The sequence below is a fragment of the Pundamilia nyererei genome, unplaced genomic scaffold (assembly GCF_000239375.1).
Source record: "Pundamilia nyererei isolate P.nyererei 1_Seehausen unplaced genomic scaffold, PunNye1.0 scaffold00020, whole genome shotgun sequence".
NCBI lineage: Eukaryota > Metazoa > Chordata > Actinopteri > Cichliformes > Cichlidae > Pundamilia > Pundamilia nyererei.
The window spans coordinates 2,921,574-2,942,098 of NW_005187421.1; the positions used below are offsets into that span (position 1 = coordinate 2,921,574).

Below are 20,525 nucleotides of genomic sequence, written 5' to 3' on the forward strand. Positions count from 1 at the left end.
ATGCCAAATTTCACAAGAACTGTACTGAAAATCGGTGGGAACAGATCCTAGGGAGCGATGAATTCAAATGTGAAATTTTTTGTGTCTAATTGTCGTCAGTATGTACAACATGGAGTGTCTAACAGGTTGGAGGCTTTATCATGGTTTCCGCCAGCGGTGTTGGGGGTCAAGACTGATGGAACTATAAACACTGAGAAGATTTTGAATATGATTTAGAAAGCGTTTGACTGGCACTGGCTTCGTTTTTCAATATGACAATGATTCCAAACACACTGCAGGTGCAGTAAAAACATACCTGAATAAAACTATAAAATGGAACACTATCAGTCATGGATTGGCCTTCCCAGAACCTGGCCCTCAACATTATTGAAGCAGCGTGGCATCACGTCAATAGGGAATAGAACTATGGGGCGATCGTGGCTCAAGAGTTGGGCGTTCGTCTTGGAATCGGAAGGTTGCCGGTTCGAGCCCCGACTCCGATAGTCTCGGCCGTTGTATCCTTGGGCAAGACACTTTACCCGTTGCCTACTGGTGGTGGTCAGAGGGCCTGGTGGTGCCAGTGTCCGGCAGCCTCGCCTCTGTCAGTGCACCCCAGGGCGGCTGTGGCTACACTGAAGCTTGCACTCACCAGTGTGTGAATGATTGTGTATAGTATAGGGGTCCTTAGGACCAAGTAAAGCGCTATACAAATCCAGACCATTTACCATTTAACTAAAGGCATCCGGCATCCAAAGAAAAGCCTTGGGATGCTCAAGAAGCCTGGAAAACTGTCCCTAAGGAATACCTTGAAAAATTACAAGAAAACCTGCCAAAGCGAATTAAGGCTGTGTTGACAAATGTAGGTAGTCATACAAAATATTGACTTTGCAAACTCCATTTGCACCTTTCAATACTTCTACTACTATATAAATAAAAACGCTTTTTAAAAAAAAGCATCACTGCTTAAGCTACTACTAATAGTACTTTTTTAAACAATCATTATGTGATTGTAATTAATAGTGATACTGTTATTATGATTGTTGGCCTGCTGCTACTGTATCCATTACTGTTACTGTTACTTAATACTAAGAGGTTAACTGTTTTAAGTAAATCACTTACGTTTGTTTATTCATATATTTAAAAGAGTAATTTAAAATATCCACCTAATATATTAATATTGTCAGCAGTGTTCTTATGGCCAACTTATCGTGACCTGCTGTGAAAGTTGAAAAGAGAAGTTGATCTTAAAGCTGTTACACTTCAGCTTGTAATTCAGACTAGTAGAAGCCTCAGGCAGGGCTCTCCCAAAGTGCTTGCTTAAGAAAAGCAAAGAGTGTTACCATATTTTGGCTTCACATCAACTTGTGTTAAATTCTCAGGCCATCACATCTCATCTTTTAGAATTCTCTTTTGTTTTGGTAAAGAAGCATTCCTGACTTCTATTTTATTCCCATATTTTTAACTTTTCCATTCTTGATCCACACTGTAATGTGTTGTATTTAAACCATTTTACAGCCCAAACTGTAAACTTTCATAAAGCTTCTGAGTTTCATTTGAATGAATACAGTAAGGGGAACTCTCATGAATTCACATGTGATAAAAAACAAACTAGATTCGTGTTTATCTTGTCTCATGGAAAAGCCCGCATTGTCACAATATCTTTGTCTTATCAGAATAAATCAATATTGAATTTATGTAAAAAAATGCAATAGCACAAGCACAACAACCGGGATAAAGGAAATTCACTGGGTTATTAAATAGTAGAAGAAAATGAAGAATTTCATACCCAACTGAAGCAACACGTGGGCCATTGAAAACACAAGATTTCACACAGTACATCAGGTGGTGATGACCTTAAATCTGTGGCTGTTGTTAAAAACTGTTAAACAGTATTTTCAAATGGGCAGGAAGTGGTATACCTGTCTTTATGACCTTTGACTTTGTTTATTCAGGAAAGCGACAGTTTGTGGTGGGATGCCTTTGCGACAGAGTTTTTTGAAGAGGATGCCACTCTCACGCTTTCCTTCTGCCTCGAAGATGGACCAAAGAGATACAGTAAGAACACACACAATCATCTCATTTCTTCTATTCAAAAACTCCTTTGTTAATAACCACTGATTATCCACATACCTCAATTAGTAGGTGCCAACTGAATATTTTAATTATGTTGTATTTTAAGTAAAAAGCATTTATTTGTGACAGTTCTGTCTGCACATTGGGTTTGTTTTTTTTTAACTTGTTAGGTCATTTTTAAGTGAACAGCCTTTTTCTGAAGTCATTCACTACTCTCTGAGCAACACTGTAGTCTATTATGCTAAAATGACATTTAAGGTACTAAAAATCATAATTTTTTATCACATTTTCAGACTAGAAATCTGGATATAAATACAATGTTCATGGAATAAAAGAAATAATACGCAGTGTTCTTTGGGAAAACCCATAAACTCAATGTATGGCTTAGCTACTGTGACATCACCCATCATCAGTGATTTTGTGAAATTTTATTTTGAAGTTGAACTTTTTTTTTTTTTCATAGCCATGTTGGCGCTGTGGATTTTTTTTTTAATTGGACATCACAACTGAGGAGTGGATCTGAATAAGAAACCAAGGTTACTCCTTGGTTATACAGTAAGGTGGGCAGTCACAACATAGTCATGCCCTAAAACAATGGTCCCCAACCCCCGGGCCACGGACCGGTATGGGTCCGTGAATCGTTTGGTACTGGTCCGAGTTGAGGCTCGGGTGTGAAATTTCTGGTTTTCAGGGTTTTTATCGTTAACTCTGTTTCCCTGGGTCTTTTCCTGTGTTGTAGTGGTGTGTCTTATTTTGAAAGAAATATTTAAGCGTTACCATAGCGACCGGAGCACATTAAGGGGCAGAGAGGAGGACGTTACTCTCAATGTTTTTGGCGCATTTCAGGAGGACGCTGCTAATAAAGTTACACAATTACACAGTGAATTTGTGTTTGTTATTATATTTACAAAATACCACAGTTTTTGTCTTGGTAGTATCATTTTATTTGTTGTATTTATCTGCGACACCTTAAAGGCTGGTCTGTGAAAATATTGTTTGACATTAAACCGGTCCGTGGCGCAAAAAAGGTTGGGGACCGCTGCCCTAAAACAATGATGCCAAAAATGCAGGCCACAGTCCTCTAGTGGTCCTTGACGGCACTGCAGTAACATGTAATTGAAATCACAATAAAATGTTTAAAGTAAAAAAATATTTAAAAAATATATATTTTAAAAAACCACATGAAATGTGTTATTCGCAATTATGGTGGCTAACACGTGCTGCTGAAGAAGCCTAAGTTTATATGTATTGCTGGAATTTTTCAAGTGTGGGTCCAGAACACCAAATAGTTTTGTGTCTTGATTAATGATGTAATTAAGTAGGACCACAAAATATTTTCAGGAAGAGTTCAAAATGGACCTTTACATTGTGAAGTTTGGGAATGGCTACCCTGATTTATTGTTTATGTTGAGCTTAAATGGGAGTGTAATTAAAGAGCTAAAGATTCTATATACTCAAACCTAGTGATTAAGACCTATAACTCATCAGCAAAGTGTTTATTGAGATATTTACACAAATGAGAAGTGGGGCAGTTTGTTGTAAATCTTTATAGGATCAGACTATAAAGATCAGCAAGAGTCACCCCCTACTGGCTATAAGAAAGAATGCGTATATAAGCCTATTTATTACTGGCTTCCTCTTTAGATATCTACATCTGTAACTATCTTGCTGTATGTTCAAAAGCATTAAATTCATTCTCTTAAAACAACCTGTTTTCAAGGGTCTTAAACCACCACTCTGTGTCCTCTTATGGGGATGTTGGTGGCACAGTAAGACTCAAGGCATGTTTGTAAGTGGCTGAGCAACACAACTTGCCATTTCTTTTTTTTTTTCTTTCTTCTTTTTTTTTATTGAAAACTTCCACCTACACATACTCAGACACATACTCAGACATTGTTCATCATTTCTGAGACTGACTTTGTGCTCAAATGGGGAAAAAAAGTTGTAGACTACTTCCACTTTGCTTTAACCTACTACATCTTCTTTCAGTTAAGTTATTGATTTCCTGAATTTCCCAAAATGCCTTCATAACAGCTCTTAGGGGAAAAAAATGTGTGAACTTCTTCAGTTAGCGAGTCAGACATTTCCAGTAAAGCTTTGTAACCACTGAGTCAACCATTTCTGCATTCGACTACACCGAGGCACTGACAGCAAGAAAATTGGTATCTCTTCTTCTTCTAACAATAGGTTTTTCTCTGCATGTGATTGCCGAACATTGGCGCAACATCACATGTAACTACTGGTAACCTCTTTCTGAAACTTTCATCACAGGCCTGCGTTGTGGGTTGCACTTTTTAAATAAAGATGCAAGCATAAACCGCAGTCTCGAAAATAGACAAATAATGGTCATGTCTGTCTTGTGAAGACACAAAACAGCTGCTTTTGTATAAGATCATAGTCGTGGGGCTTTGTGACAGCTTGGTACTTTTTACCTAGAAGAATGCAGAAGAAAATGATACCATGTCTGCTTTACTTCCAATAGGTTTGAGAAGTTAAAGGAGTCATATTGGTCTTCAGATAGAAAATGTCTTGTTCATTTACTGCAGTGTTAGAGGACCAATAGTTTGTGCACTTCAAGGTTTCGGTGGACACACATCTCTCTGGAAAATATTTGGTGCTTAAGGGGGAAAAAACATAAGAAGATTAAAAAAAATATCCAGTCGTGGAGTTTAAATTTCAGGTTTTTTTTACCTTACTGACAGTGAGCTTAAACTAAAGGTTTGGCCTAAATAGAAACACAGTAAGTTGTTAATTTGACAAATTACCCCTCTGATTTGCTTCTTCTCTGAAGCCATGGCTGCTGGAAGCCAGTAGGTGTTGCTATGCATGTAGTCAACCACTATACCAGAATAAAACAGGATTTCTTGAAAACATAATTACAACTGTCCTCAGAATATCAAGGAGAATCCCTTGTTTCTTTATTAAAAGAACACTGAGGACATCTTTTAAAAAAAACTTATGAATTAACACAGAGAAAAAAACACCTTTGGCACCACTTTGATGCCTTATACTCTTAGAGCTGTTTGCATGCTGTAGGCTGCTCATTGAGTTGATTACATATTATTCCTGTAAGGGAAATCAATCAGGTTTCAAAGAAGAGTTTAACAAATGCAGACATACACGTTCGCACTGAGAGGTAGATAGAAAGAGCAATACCAATCTCATGGGCGTTTAGTATGAAGATGGAGGCCAGAGGGTATTATCTAATATGGAACAGGTAGATTGACTCTAAAGCAAAGTTAGCAACATGTTGAATCTAGTTTGTTTAATCCACACACAAAACGAAATGAAGAAATTGCCATTTTAGGAGCGGCTATTAGAATGAACAAATTGCCAGCTAGTGGAGGTGCCGCATAGAAGTTATGGTTGGTTAAAACTGTTTCTCAAGAAGTAGTTTAGCAAATCAGTTAAAAGAAAATGGCTAAAGACTGAGCTGTAGAGGTGCTAGGAGGAATATTTCATAACTTAAGAGAGAGCCAGCCTTGCTGCTTCCCCCTGTTTTTCATTTCTTTTTTGTAAGTCAGTGCCAAGAATATCTCGGTAGCATCCCTTCTGTAGTTATTCATCCAGAGATACAGAAAGAGCTGCAGTGATTAGTTGATCAACAAAAAGGAAATCTCAGGTCATCACTATCTCACTATTTTGATAATTAAAGATTTAAAAAATAATGTGAGTAATCCTTTGAGAAGAAAATATGAATATTTTTGACTTTTCATGAAGGCAGAACTCAACGAATAAGGACCCTGTTAGTGAGAAGTTATAAATAGCACATTTTTTAAACATTTTAATTAATCTGGTGACTGAAAATTTGATGAGAGGGTTGATTTCTAATGGAAATATTTTTTTACCTTGGGTTGTACAAGCAAATAATGTGTTTAATTACACATTTTGCTTACACTTTTGCATAGCTGAGCCAAGTTTAAACTCCAGCACAGACAATAAAGACAGGAGTGTGATATCAGCCATCTCCTTTTTTGTAAAGAAGGCCAGTTAGTGCATTCCCCAACTGCTCCTTTAAGGTTTGCAGGGCTTTGGGTTTCTAAATAGTTGGTATTGTATTGTACGCTTTCAACTCCTGAAAATAGACCGCTGCTGTAGTATGTGGTTTTCTGCAGCAAATGACAGAGCACAGGCTTTTACTGAGTTTGTGATATTGTCCCCTCCATCTCATCTGCATAGGTTTGTATTTTGATATCTGAAACATATTGAATATCACACAGACATAGATAAGGACGTGGTGCTCTAAAATGAGGCGATGTGTGTGTAGCGTCTGCTGGGTTTGTGTGTGTGATGCAGCTTAGTTATGGAAGAGGAGGAGGGGAGAGGAGAGACGGGCAATGGAGGATTGTTGTGAGCTGGGCCCTGGTTTGCTTTTCAAATGTAAAAATAAAAATCCCCATTGGTGTAGAGACGGTAACCTTGTTCCCCCGGGAACGGGAGGCTTAACACCATGGCGATGATGACTCACCGTCCGTTTCAAGCCTTCCTCGATTCACATTCAGGTGCTCTAAGTTACACACAGCGAAATACATCATCGAGGAACAATCCACCAACCTTACACGTACCAAGCAACAGATCCGATTCTAAAGAATAACAATGAATCTGAAAGAGATGTGGCTGTCTCGCTCAGCTTTGCACTGGCACCTATGCATTGTATACATAAAAACACAGCATAATGCATCATATAGCAATACTTGTAGTCATATATATTCCAGTTAGCTATTTTGTCCACTGCTCAGTACTGTAGTTATTTTTAGCAACAGCTCTTGAACTGCTTACAATGACTCAGCTGGTAGGAGGACGGAAGTGCCTTGCTTAAGGCAACTTAAATATTTGTTTAGGGAGAAGTTCCTGCTGGATAACATGAAAACTGCAGTAACTTGTTACTTTATATAATGACTGCTGTTTAAAAGTTACACTGTTTCCTTTTTGCATTACCAAAAACGTCTACAAATTTGCAATTTTTTGTGCATATTGATGTCTCTGTACAGCTTTTGGCTAGCTAAACTTTAAGCTAGCTGTCTGTTTCGTACTTAAAGCACCCTTGTTTTTTTTCATTAAGCTGCTGTCCTAGATTTTTCTTTGCAGCTGACTGACACTTTTCTCACCAGATCGCCATTTGCATTCAATTTTGTAGAAAAGCTATATTTTAACCTAAACTGTGATATTTTCTTGACACAAACCAAGTAGTTTTGATGCTTAAATCTAACCAAACATTCAAGTGAAAACAAAATTAGGTAGCCATTAAAAGAGCAACTTTAAATGGCCCACACAAAAATCAGGTCTAAAATAAGGTCAGTTTATGCCACCTACTTCTTTTCATGAAACCTTCAATGGGCTGTTTCAGACACTGGGAACCAGTGACTGATATTGCTTGGCTGGGTGACTCACCCATTTTGTCAAAGCTGCCGGCGTGGCTCGTTTATATGCAAAGTGTTCTTTGGTGTCTGTAGCTTGATGCACCAGGTTTTGGCATGATTGAGATCGTACTCCCACCTTGTCTGTTTTCAGTGCAAAGGATTACTACTATGAAGGATCATATTTAACCCAAAAACCACAATCATTTCCTTACTGTAACCAAGTAGATTTTGGTGCCAAAACCTGTGAAAGTGGGTTAAAATGAAACCAAGTGAAAATCAAACACATCTGCAAGTGAAAAAAAGGACCCAATGGCACATTAACCTCAGTCTACTGCCTGAAAAACTTACAGTGCCACTACTGTCGCTCTAACTTTGTGCTGCCGACTTTCTGTGTCTCTGAACCGGTACCATTATCTTTCAGCTGCCAGTACAGCTACATCCTCCATCCTTTTGCTTTTAGATTGTACTGTTGGCATCTCAGAAATTGAAGCTCAACGTGCTGTTGGGCTCATTGTTAGTCATTCAGCACAAGCGCGTCAGCTAACTGCCTAACATATAAAATGTAAATGTGACCCCCGATGTGGCCTTACTCTGAAATCCTCTCCCAGCTTCCAGCAATGTGAGAAAGCGCTGATATATGGTGTTATTGTCATGCAGGTCAGAACAACACTGACCAGTGGAGATGCGAGTGTGTAGGAAGTGGAGAACGGTTAGCGGTGGTTAAAGGGGCCATGCATACACGTTGCAAGAGTGAGAGAGACACAAAAGGTTATAACATTTAGCACAGTGGAACAGCATCTCCTCTGACAGAAATATTCTGAGTAGAACAAAAGGTTTTTAAGCTAAGTTCTTAGCATTATCTTTGATAGATTTAAATCATAAGGCTAGAGATCTTATCTTTTTCCCCCCTCATGACATTTATACAATGAAACGAGAATATATGAACCTATAAAGATTAAACATGTTAAGCAAATGAAAAGGACAAGTCTTGACATTTGTGTTTTATTAAACAGCTTCTGCTTGTAAAGCACACATGCTTATGTTTGAGATGACGTTCATTAAACTGTTTATGTATTATTCCATTAAAACAGTCCCAATATGTTTATTTTTCATTTTCTGCGTAACGTATGGAGGTATAAACACAAAAACTCCCGTCCTCGTTGAAATGGAATCATATTTGTTTGAGTCATGCAATAGCTTATGCGATAATTACAAGGAAACAATCATTTCACTCCATTCTGGGGTGCTCTAATTTCATAACGTTCAGCGGAGGAAAAATTAGAAAAGCTAATTTACCTAATCTGTTTTTTATTATTGCATGGACCTGCGTTCAGGTGTTTTGTAACTCGTCTCCAGCTGGTGTTCATTGTGGCTTCTCAGAGGAAATGGCTCATATTGGATGTGCTTGCGTGTTAATTGTTGGAGGACAAATGGTAATAGATTTGTATCCTCCTTGAGCCCCCTCTGCTCTATGCGATGCTCCAAAATCAGTTCTGACCTTTAACTGGAATTGAAACAATTAGTTATTGATTAAGTACTCAATCTAAAGAAAATTGATCTTCAACTTTGTCAGTTTGGTAATTAATTAGTCATTTATTATAAAAAAAAATAAAAATAAAAAATAAACATTTGCACCTCCCTGCTTCTTAATTTACATTTCTGTTAATTATCTTTGTAAAAATATACATTTTGGGTGGTTTGGGACTGCTGATAGGACAAAGCAGAAATATAGACATATTTTATGGATTAACAATAAAAACAAAAAAGTAATCGGCAGTTGAAACCATGATCCAAAAATTCCAAACATTTACACTTTTTACCTTTGGCTGTACGAACTTGTGAAGGGCACAGTTTTCTCCACATTTCTGCTTAAAAGGTCACAAACCATCTTCGACTGGTTCTATCATTAAAGGAAAAAGTAGCCTCAGTCTGTGTTAGGCATGTGTTATTTAAACAGTATAGAACATCCAGAGTTATTTTGCCTGCTAATATATATCTCTTATAGATTTTTTTACACTTTTATGGTGCTGTCCATTGCCATTGCTGCTCTTTGATTGGGTTTTCACTGAAGTGTTTTGAGGATTTGTTTTTTCCCCCTGTTGGATTTCATTGTAAATCGAATGCCTTTATTACTAACAACAGTCAGCAATTCAGGCAAGCAATTTGAAGATGCGTTTTTGAGTATTTTTTGACACTTTTGAGCAGTGGTTCGCAAGCTTTTTCAGCAATCCCCCACTTTTTTCCAAGCTGTAACCAAAAAAAGAGAAAAAAGAAAAAATAGGATCCAGCGTGGTAGCATCAGCAGCAGATCAACAGGTTAAATCAGCTGCAAGTCAATGAATGTTCATTTAACCAGCTGGTTGGCTGGTCAATTCCCAGATTTAACTAGTAGTTTCTTAACCAAACCATATCTAGAGACTGACCTAGAAAACCTTAAACTAATGGTTTGCTTGCTGGTGAAATGGTGGAGAATATGTGAGACAATATGTGGCTGTTTTCTTAAAAATTATTCCCCACTTTGTGTCATTAACGAAAAGCAAACAGGATTGTCTGTTGCTTCTAATTGTGATCTACATGTATCAGGAACAATAAGCATGACAGACGACAACATAAGCAGCTTATCCAGACAGATTGCATTATTTCTTCCCTCGCCTTGTTCTTCCAAAGATCTGAAGAGCACTAAATGTGAGGAGTGAGAATTCGCAGCCTCGGATATGCCATTATAGTTTATAGTTTGGACATAAAACTTAACAACATCTTGTATTGCCATGACAGCATATTGCTTTTGATATAAGTTAATATTTTTAATATGTTCTTCTTGGCGTCGTATTTTATCTTTGGACTGAGCGTTTTGGTGCACATTTGTGCACCCTTGTATGTGTGTAAAACAATTCTCAACCGGTGCAGGCCAATTACTGTTTTCTACAGTACACCGAATATTCAGAACCTCTATCTAATTATACTCTCAATTGCTGTGGCCTTAACATTCGCCCCAGTACCTTGTCTGGCTCTGCAATCTATGAGGCATCTGATGAAAGCTGCACTCCATGATGCAATCAAAGAGCAAGGCTCATTTTAGAAGTAGTTCAAACAAGAGAGGGAAAAGTCTGCATGTTTAGTGGGTTGGTTCAAGGCAAACTGCAAAAGTGATTCACAACGCATTTACAATTCATCTAGTTATTCTTGCATTGCAGCACGCAATAATTGCAGCGATAAAATGACCACAGCTAATAATCTTTAAGCAAGCATGAGGACATAATGAGGAGGAAGAAAACACGGGGAAACTGTTTTAATACTCTTGCCTCTGCCGTGAAGTAAGCTTAACAAGGAGCTCACTTGGTGCTATGAATTAAAAGTGGCAAACTTTTAATCAATAACCAGATTGCGTACGGTTGGAAATGTGATAATGATCAGATCTTTTCTTGGACCAGTCTTGCATTTGGCAACAAGACCATAATGAGTGTTTTTAGCCATATAAGGCCAGTGTTATTGTATTGGTAAAAATGTCTGACTTAAACATACAATAAAACATTTGTTTTATACAGTGAAATAAGAGTTTCATTTTTGTCTTGTCCTCAGAAAACTTCATAATGTACCACAGGTTTACTCAGCAGTAATGACCATTTCCCTGTATGTAGCTACTTTTAAATGAAGCATTTACAAAGCATTTTAGCTCAAAGCTATACAACTTTAGCAACAGATGTAAATTTTGAAACCATTAAACAAAAATAAGGTTTTTATAAGGTTTAGAATTTATAAGGTTTTTATTTAAAACAAACAACCCCCCCAAAAAAACCCTCCAGGGTGTTTTTCATCGAAAGAAAAGTTAAAAAATAAATGCTGTTTAACCACTAAAAGCTCCACTATGTTAAGCAAGTTATTACTGACTTTGCCTGTCTTTTGTTTGCTACCAGCCAAGTAGAATACAGTGGGTTTATGAGAACTTGTTAGGTAAAAACAGCTGCCTGCCAGCGACTGCTGGAAACAGGATGGACTGAACCATAGAGTAAATGTGCCGTCAAATGAAAATAGTGAAAGAGGGTAACAGCTGCATCGAGCTGCCGAGCTGCATGAAAATTCTCTGTAGTTTCATCAGTACAAATAACCGCTTACACAATGTATAGTCATAAAAAACTGAATGCTACAATGTGACATGTGTTTGCATTAATGCATCAAGACCCCCAGTTCAGAAGCGAGACTCTATCTTGTCTTCAGGAATGCCAAATTTATATTCAGCTTGCAAGAAACTGTAATGTCATTGGTGTGCACTGTGTCCTTTGTGTATAATTACATAACATAAATCATTTATTTGTCCAGTGTTGGCCTTTCCCTCTGTTTGTGCATGTGTTCATGCTTGTATGAACACATGCACAAACACAAACTATGTATCTTTTTGTGTGTTTTCCCCGTTCAAGCGACGGTAAATGTTTGTGCGTGAATGTGCTGGTTGGAGAGTTAAAGGGATCTCAATTCTTCTGTGGTGGCAGTTGTTTTGAAAGGTGGAGGTGGTGGTGGTGCGGGGATGGCGATGGCGGGGGGGGGGGACGGTGTGCGAATCTGCTTTACAGAGAGATGGATAGGATGGATTGAAGGTGTAGAGCGGTGATTGGCAGGCGGGATGATGCGGCCCTGGCTCAGCTGCAGCGCTGAGATGTAGGCTGCTGCTGATTGACAGTCGAGCTGAGCCTGGGAACCGCAGCGCTGGATTGGCCACAAAGAAAGACGGAGGGAGAAAGTGCAAGAGAGGAGAGAGAGAAAAGATAGATTTAAACATAAAAAATGTACCCTTAACATTTTGCTGTATATTCTGTTCCTGGATAGTTCGACACTGCCATCTATTGTAAACTATGCTGATGGCATTTTCATGATATTTCTGACAGCTGACATTGTGCTAAATGTGCATCTGTGTGTCTATGTGCAGTGCAGTCGACATGAGGAGGCAACGTCATATAAGGGGCCCTTATATATCTGAATAAAAACCATATAATGTAGAGAGGACAACTTTTGTCCTTGACAACAGCTTTAGCCTAAGGCTGCAGAGACTGTTTTATTTTCATTAATTGATTTTTTTGGGGTTTTTTTTGGTATATTAAATGTCAAAAAATAAGGTTGAAGTTATTTGTGTTTTTTTTCTAACCAGCAGCCCCAAACTCCCAAATATGTCATTTGTAATTGCAAAAAAAGCTGAGATAATGGGGCATGCTCATAAATTGAGATCCCGAAACTGATGAGTGTTTGGCAGTTTTGCTCGATAAGTAACTAACCTAATTAAACACTCATCAAAATAATTGTAGCTGATTTTGTCTTAATCAACTTATCAATCAAATTATTATAGCAAGCCCTCAAACTTTGTTAAAATACTCTCATTCAATTTCCAAAGTGTATGCAGTTATAATTGTGGCCCTTTTTTAAAGAAAGACCTTTAATGTGGAGGAATCTCGAAGTAGTTTAGAGATACTGATTGCTAAGGCTGTGCAAAGCATTGACTTGATGCTTGTGTTCATGTACTTTTTAATAAGTTAATTACATTTTTCCTTTGCTTGCTGATCTAAATTTGACGTCTCTAGCCCCGCATTGTTAGACTTTGTGCTCTGGCCTTGGAGATGGCCAATTTCTGATGGCAGTTGATCTGCAGATGGCAGCTTTGTGATATTTACAGCGCATAGTTTGATAAGCATGCATGATGGTATGCAGTGGTCATTCTATTCAGCTGTGAAACAAAAACACCCTTGTCTCTCTCCGTTAGTAAGTTTTGACCTGGAGGTCCAGCGTCTCTTTGCTTCTGCCGTATTTTCCGACCATTACCTCCCACTCCAGCAGATCCACGATCCCTCTGCTGCCTGCACCTGCAGCCAGACGATCTTCTGAAAGCCTGTGTGCCCTGCCCCATAAAGAAAATAGGATACATGTGGCTCAGACAGATTTTCACAATCTAAAGAAAAGCTACTGTTGCTTTTAAAAAGACACTTGCAGAATACATACATTTAGAGTGAACCTTTCCTTTAAATGTGGCACTATGGATCCTGCTTCGCTGATGCCTTATGTTGTTTCACATACAGTCAACAGGCTGGCATATTAAAGGACATGCAAGTTAGCATAAATGATTCAAAACCCCCAAAAAGCAAAAAAGAATTGAAATGATAAATTATTAGATATCAGTCGACTCTACAGGAAGGAAATGTATTTTGTGACTATTTCCTTGTGCCTAGCTTGCAGATTCTATTAGATTCAAATACCCAGAAAGTATTGCATTAGTACATTTGCAAATTATAATTGAAAATCAAATCTATTAGAGTGAAAGAGATCTTGATTAAGTGAAAATACGAATAACATAACTTACTCATAGAAGCTAACTCTAACCAATAGGATAAATTACAGTATTAATTAATTCTTTAATATTTTTTATGTTAAGGTACTGTTTTGACGGAAGTAGCTTCACATTTTTGAAAATCATCTTATGCCTTTTTGTCCGATATTATCACCTTATTTCAACTCTTTATTGAATCTAATGATGACTTAAGAGAAAGCTTTTATTTGTTGTGTGCCACCTCTTTTTCCCTTTGCAGTCTGTTTTCTGATTGCACTTGAGCCACACTTTCTCCATCAGAAACACCAGCTCTGTCTGTTTTTGATTCAAGCCAAGACAAAATCGGTGTAAGATGTAAACTATAAATTCAGCCACACATTAAACACGTGAAAATAAAAGGAGGATAAAACACGCATGACAGGTTTGGTCGAGTCTGTCTTGAGCAACAGCCAGGTGCCCATGTGTACACTGAAATAGGTTTTCCTAGCTGTGTTCATTGCTTCTTTTCAAAGAAAGATCGTTTTCTAAAACACTTTTGAGGAACACTTTGTTTTTTTGGATGTTTCAGCGCTTTTCCCCTCAGTGTCAAGTGGAAATTAAAAAAAAAAAGTACACTACATGAAGATTATGTTTTTTACATGAATTGCTTCAATAAAGAGGCAACCAAACAGCATGTAAGGTACCACATAGATGCGTTTGCCCTGAGCAACTGAACCCCGCGCTGGTGTAATTCCCGGTCAGAAACACTGCTGCGTGCCGTTCCCTTAGCCTCTTTATCTATTCCTCTCTTTCTCCACTGCTACAGTCAAATAAATGCTTAAAATCCCCTTGCCCCACTCAACAAAACTTTCAAATATATTAAGGCATTTTTGAATCAAAATGTAAAATGAGTTTTTGAATAAAGAAACCGTAAAAGTTTTGTAACTTCACCAAACTCTAGAAGCAAGTCTCTGCAGACTCTGCAGGCAGTTGGGATCAGGAGTTTTGTCTACAGGCTAGTAAGCTCACATTCTGACTCTGATTCATAAAGGAATCTGATGAGCCCCGAAGCTCCTGAGGGATCCGTTATTCTCTTCTGTGAACTTAAAGTGGATCAAGCTGTCAAAAACACTCATAGAAACTATTGTTTTGTTAATTTTTTTCCCTGCAGTAATGTCAGGTATGAACAGGAAATCTTTAAGTGTTCATACTGTATAGGCAGCTACATATTCATTCATTAAATAAAGGTCTACCTACCATCTTGTATCTTCATGCAGTCACTGCTGCTGGTGTGCTCTGCCTGTATAAATTCATCTGTTTATGTTAGGTATAGCAAGGCCTGCTCAATTCCAGTCCCATTAAAACTCTTCTTTCTGGAATTTTGCCTAAATTGTCTGTTAACACCCTTATAACAGCTAGAAAATGTCTGTTACAAAATAATTATTAATGGAATCAATTTCAAAGTCTAATTGCAGGTTGTATTTTCATTTTTATTCCCAGTGGCCGCCCGATGGCAATTAAGACATAGCTGATTGTTTAGTTGGCAGAACAGAAAGAGTTTTAGTGTTTATTTTTTCATTCACTACAGGCCTGTTATCGGCCGCTCTCTGGCAACTGGCCATCTCCCCTTTCTGTGTGTGGTTTGTGTGGCCAATCAGATCAGGCAGCCTGCATTCTGGGTTAGAGTTGAGTGAGGTGAAAACGGCGGTGGCTACTTCACATTCTAAAGCAAAGAAATGAAAGAAAGTTTATTGTACAGTAACAGGGAAGCAAGTTTCTTTGAGTGGAAAATGATAATTCAGCCACATTTTGACTGCGGTGGATCAAGCTGGCACATTTCGAAGGCACCGGCAATTATCAGAAACAGTCACTCGATTTCCATGACAAGAGGCAGTAGCACCTTGTCTGTCTGCAGCTGACAACCCCTTATCAGATGCCATTAATATATTGGCAAGATATGTGGAAAAAGACATGCCCCTGTTATGTAAATTTCCCTTTGGCTTACCCGTTTTTTCTTTTCTTTTTCATGCCTCCCTTTGATCTTGCATAAAATTTGTTTTAATGAAATGGCTATATCGAGCTAAGAACACTACGGCAACGTACCTTAATTTGGAAGTTTCATAGAATAGATTTATGGAATTGTTTTAAGTGCATTCATCATCAATAATTAAATTTATTTCATGGTTTAATTTGTTGTGCAGTACATTACACATTTTATGAAAATAAATATTTTAAATGAGTCAATTCCATTTATGCATGCAGAGTTTATAAAAGCACACCAGAGCCCGAGTCAGAGCGCGCTGATATAATTTAACTTTAACTTCAAATTGCCATTGTAACTGAAAAACTGCTGCAATTAAAACGCAGTCAAAGTGAACTCAGACAAAGCCGGAGACAAAGACAAAATGATACAGAAGTGAAACTCTATAATCCTGATTGTTCGCTGCTCTTAATCAACCTTTTGCAGTAAAACCAATCAATAAAAAAAACACAAAAAAATAAAACCGCCAGAATTGATGTGATTCCGGTTTTGATTTCTGATAGACGATTTTTAATGCAGTATGTGAGAATCCGTGGGTGTTTGCACAGTGTTCACTTTATGTGAGTGCCGGATGAAAATATACAGCAGCAGATGTGAGCAGTGGATTTTGTTGCGATGTTTGACCAGACAAGAAAGAGACGAGCCTTTGTAAAGACATAATGTGGTTCTTCTGAGGCTGCTGGGAATTGTAGCCTTTTCATTCTAAAACAATATCCAATATCTAAAATAATTGACGCCTACTCTCACACAAAAAGCCCGCTGGCATGAAAGTAAAGCACATTAGGAGGCACCTGCAGTTCATTTTACTTTCTTTTTTTTTTTTTTTTTTAGCAAGAACACATAAGACTTAGAAATATTATTGTGTGCCATTATTCTTTTCTGTCTGCTTGCACTTGGTCATTGTTGTTTATTGACAGCAGACTACAAACACCAAAGGACTTGAAGGACAAATAAAACAATAAAAGCGACAGACTTTAGAAACTGTTTTATTTCTTAGCAGTAACACCTACATTTGTTTGCATGTTCATTAAAATAAGCAATTACTCAATTTTTTTATTTTATATTTTTGGGGGGGGAAGGCAAAGGAATAAAGTTGGAATTTTTTTCCCAATTTTCAAGTTTTATTTTCAAGTTTATTTCGTAAGGACTTAAAATGACTCTGTTTCCATAGCATTTATATGTGAGAAAGCCTTTCCTTTTTTTCAGCAGTTCATGAATAGATAAAGCTTCTCTTCACACTAACACATGGCATCGCTCCTGGATTACAATCACAAACGGCAACTAGTCATCAGACTGTTAGACTTTCTAAAAGTGAAACTCGATTTCCAAAGGCAGCCTTTTATTTAATTGAGCACATTCTGAAAACTGGCATATAGCGAGTGAGAAATGACAAATACAAGCAGTTGGAATTGTAAAGATTCTGCATTACATTGCTGTCTCACTCTTAGGTATGATATTTTCGCACTATTTAATTTTATTTACTGTAGGAAAGAGCATTAACAGTGTCAAATACTTTAATTTTGAAGGGCATGTTTCACATTTCTGCTGTATTTCATACGTGCCCAAAACAAGTGTCCAATATGTTTTCTACTATTTTTTTATGTGATTAATTGGTAATCTATACACCTTAGTTACACGTTAGTGGGTTGGATCCTTTTTTGCCTTTAGAAATGACTTACTTCTTCATGGCACAGAATCGAGAAGGTGTTCAAAACATTCCTCAGAGATTTTGGTTCATATTGACATGACGGCTTCACGCAGCTGCTGCAAATTTGCTGGTTTCTCATCCATGATGCAAATCTTCTGTGGCGGCACTTCCCAAAGGTGTTCTATTGTATTGAGATATGGTGATTGTGTAGGCCATTCTAGTACAGTGAACTCATCATCATGTTCATGAAACCAGTTTGAGATCATCTGATATTTGTTATATGAAACTTTATCCTGATGGAAGCAACCATCAAGGATACAGTGGGATGGATGTGGTCAACAGCAATGCTCAGGCAGGCTGTGGTGTTTAAACTGGCAGTAAGGGGTTCAAGTATACAAAGAAAATACCAGTACCACCAGCCTAAACCATTTATACAAGGCAGGATGGATCCATCCTTTGTCTATGCCAAATTCTAACCATACCATCCGATGTTGCAGAAGAAATCGTGACTCATCAAAGCAGACAGTGGTTTTTTTCTTCTAGCTTGAATTTCCTCTTCTTAGCTGACAGAAGTGACGCCTGGTGTGATCTTCTGCTGCCGCATTCAAAGTCACTTAAATCACCTTTCTTTCCCATTCTGATGCTCAGTTTGAACTTCACCACGCAGAAAAAGCTTTTGTATAACTGTAAAATTGCATATTCACTACATGTGTTCTACAAACAATGGGGCATAGGTTATGTTGCCAAGTACCAAGCTGTGTTTCTATATTTCTAGTGTTGTCATTACCAGCGATCCATGTTCTAAAAACATCGGTGACTCCACTGTTTGTCTATAATCAGAATAAACCGTGCCAGCTGGGAATTCTGGTCTGTTACATTTATTTTATTTTAGAAAAAGCATATATTACACTTTCATGAGTTCAGTTTTTTTATTTTGGATATTTCCTGGGAAGGTTTACAGTTCATTTGCTTTGCTTTTTTCCCCATATACAGGAGCAGTATGTGGCTATGGAGGGAGTAATAATTCTTCATTTTGGAGTTAAAATGTTTATTTATTTATTTTTTGCATAAGTCTGCTAATTTGCAGACATCTTTGCCAAGGTCTTTGGGCAGTAGGGCTGTGGTGCACCCTAGTTTTCTTGATTTTGGCACATGCACAGAGAGCAATTAGGCGGGAGAGACTGAATGAATCTTTCTTTCTCCATGGTTGCAGGGAATTTATGCTGGTTGCTATAAAAATGAGCTGAAAGATAGACCCAGGAACCATAGATCTACTGTGTTTACAGTGCAAAACAGAGATGAAAATAATATTATCAATTGTTTACTTGGAATCACTTTAATCACTGATAAAATATTCTTTGATATGGTGAAGTTGGCACATCGGTTTGCTGTGAAGGCTCTAAAGAGAAAAAACAAAAAACAAAACACAACAGTTTTACAGTATGGTACTATTTCTAGTTTGAAGAGCTTCGTATACTGCTTAGAGAGTGGTCACTCATGTTGGTTTCCAGATGGTCTGAGCCAGGGTGGGAACCATTGTATGAAGCTAACAGGAAGGGGGAACAGCTATCGGAGGGCACCAGCTGTCCGCGAGGATGGGCAGGTCCCTTGGCTTCCTGTTTCTCAACACTCTGTGCGCCCCGGAGCAAAACAAAACCAGCTTCCCCTTCCAGTTTGAGAAACAATACATGTCACACACACACATAGCCCTCATCTGCTTCTGTCCTCCTCTCGCCCTCTTTTCCTTCTTCCTTGTTCTTTCTCCATCTTATCATCTGCCTGTTTTTCTGCTGCATTGTCCTTCTCCTTTATCATCTCCTGTTCTCCTTCAGCTCACATTCTCATCTGTTCTTTTCCCCCTGCTTATTTCCATCCTTTATTTTACTCTGCTTCCTCCCTCTTATTCTTTTCTCTTTTTCCTCCACATTTTCTTTACGCTAATGATTTTCGCCATCTTTTTCCTCTGCTTCATTCACACCTTCTTTTTACCTCTTCTTCCTCCCTAGTTCTGTATTTTATGTTGGTCTTGCATACATTTTAATTTAAGCTGTGAGTGTCTATACAATGCCTTACAATTTACTTTGTATGTTTCAAACATCATTGTCTTGAGTTGTTTTTTTAAAAAAAAGAAAAAAGGTTTGAAAAATACAGTGAGTTGTGGGCGGTAACAGCTGGAACTTATAACAAATAAAAATATATTTAGCAGAAAGAACATAAACATGTAAAGATAAAGAGTCTGAATGTTTTGTAAGATAAAATGTGTTTTGGGGGAAAAATTTGAATCACTCTGTTGAAAGAGTAAGATCTATTTCAGCGTCTTCAGAATTTAAAATTGCAGCATTCACTCTCTCCCTGCATTTAGTTTCCATATCACTTTGAACCTACATTTTGTAATATATGAATTAAACATGAAATTACATTTACAAGGATCCTGGGAAAGTTTCCCATGGGGTCTTTTTACTTTACACTTCTGCGATTTGTTTTGCTAAAGTGGAATTTGCGAATGTTTGCTACAAGTAATGACGACAGACGTGTAGCTCATGAAAAAGTGAAGAGTGAAATGCAACATGAGCTTTTAAAAGTAGAACATTCCTGAAAGGTCAACAAGATGAGCTCTGAGAGAGAATGAAAGAGAAGATTTATTAATAATAAATAGAATTTCCATCTGCACACGGGAGAGTAGAAGAAGAACCCCACCTGGAAAACATGCAGTGTATGCACAGTGTAACACACACATACGCAGTCACAGACAGAGGGCACATCTGGTCTTAGATTCAAAGACAGTGGGGAAAAAAGTGTTGGCATCTGGACAGAAAACACGCATACACACATCATAAACACACACACGCACAAACAGTTGTGCCTGTGCACGTCAGCGGTGCAGAGTTATTGACACATGGAGAAATCTATATTTATATATAATACAGTGTGGTGGAGGCCCATCAGTCTCCATAGTCTGTGAAAGGGGCCTGCACTGCTTTACTTAAGGTATTAAATGTTTATGTGGCGCTTTTTTCATCCCTCAATAACTCTTCTTTACACACACGCACGCACGCACGCACACACACACACACACACACTGGCAGAAATTCACCAGTTCAAAATGATATATTCATCCTGATGACTCAGTCTTTGGTG

At 37.9% G+C, this 20,525-nt stretch overlaps 1 protein-coding gene across 5 annotated transcripts in view; it reads left to right on the top strand.

The window, feature by feature from the left end:
- The window catches only part of ldb2a (LIM domain binding 2a), a 105,429-nt gene that overhangs the window by 23,258 nt on the left and 61,646 nt on the right, over nt 1-20,525 (top strand). For all 5 annotated transcript variants that reach the window (XM_005726506.1, XM_005726508.1, XM_005726507.1 and 2 more), the window contains exon 2: nt 1,932-2,034. In XM_005726506.1, coding sequence (XP_005726563.1) covers nt 1,932-2,034 — 103 coding nt within the window. The remainder of the gene's footprint in view (nt 1-1,931; nt 2,035-20,525) is intronic.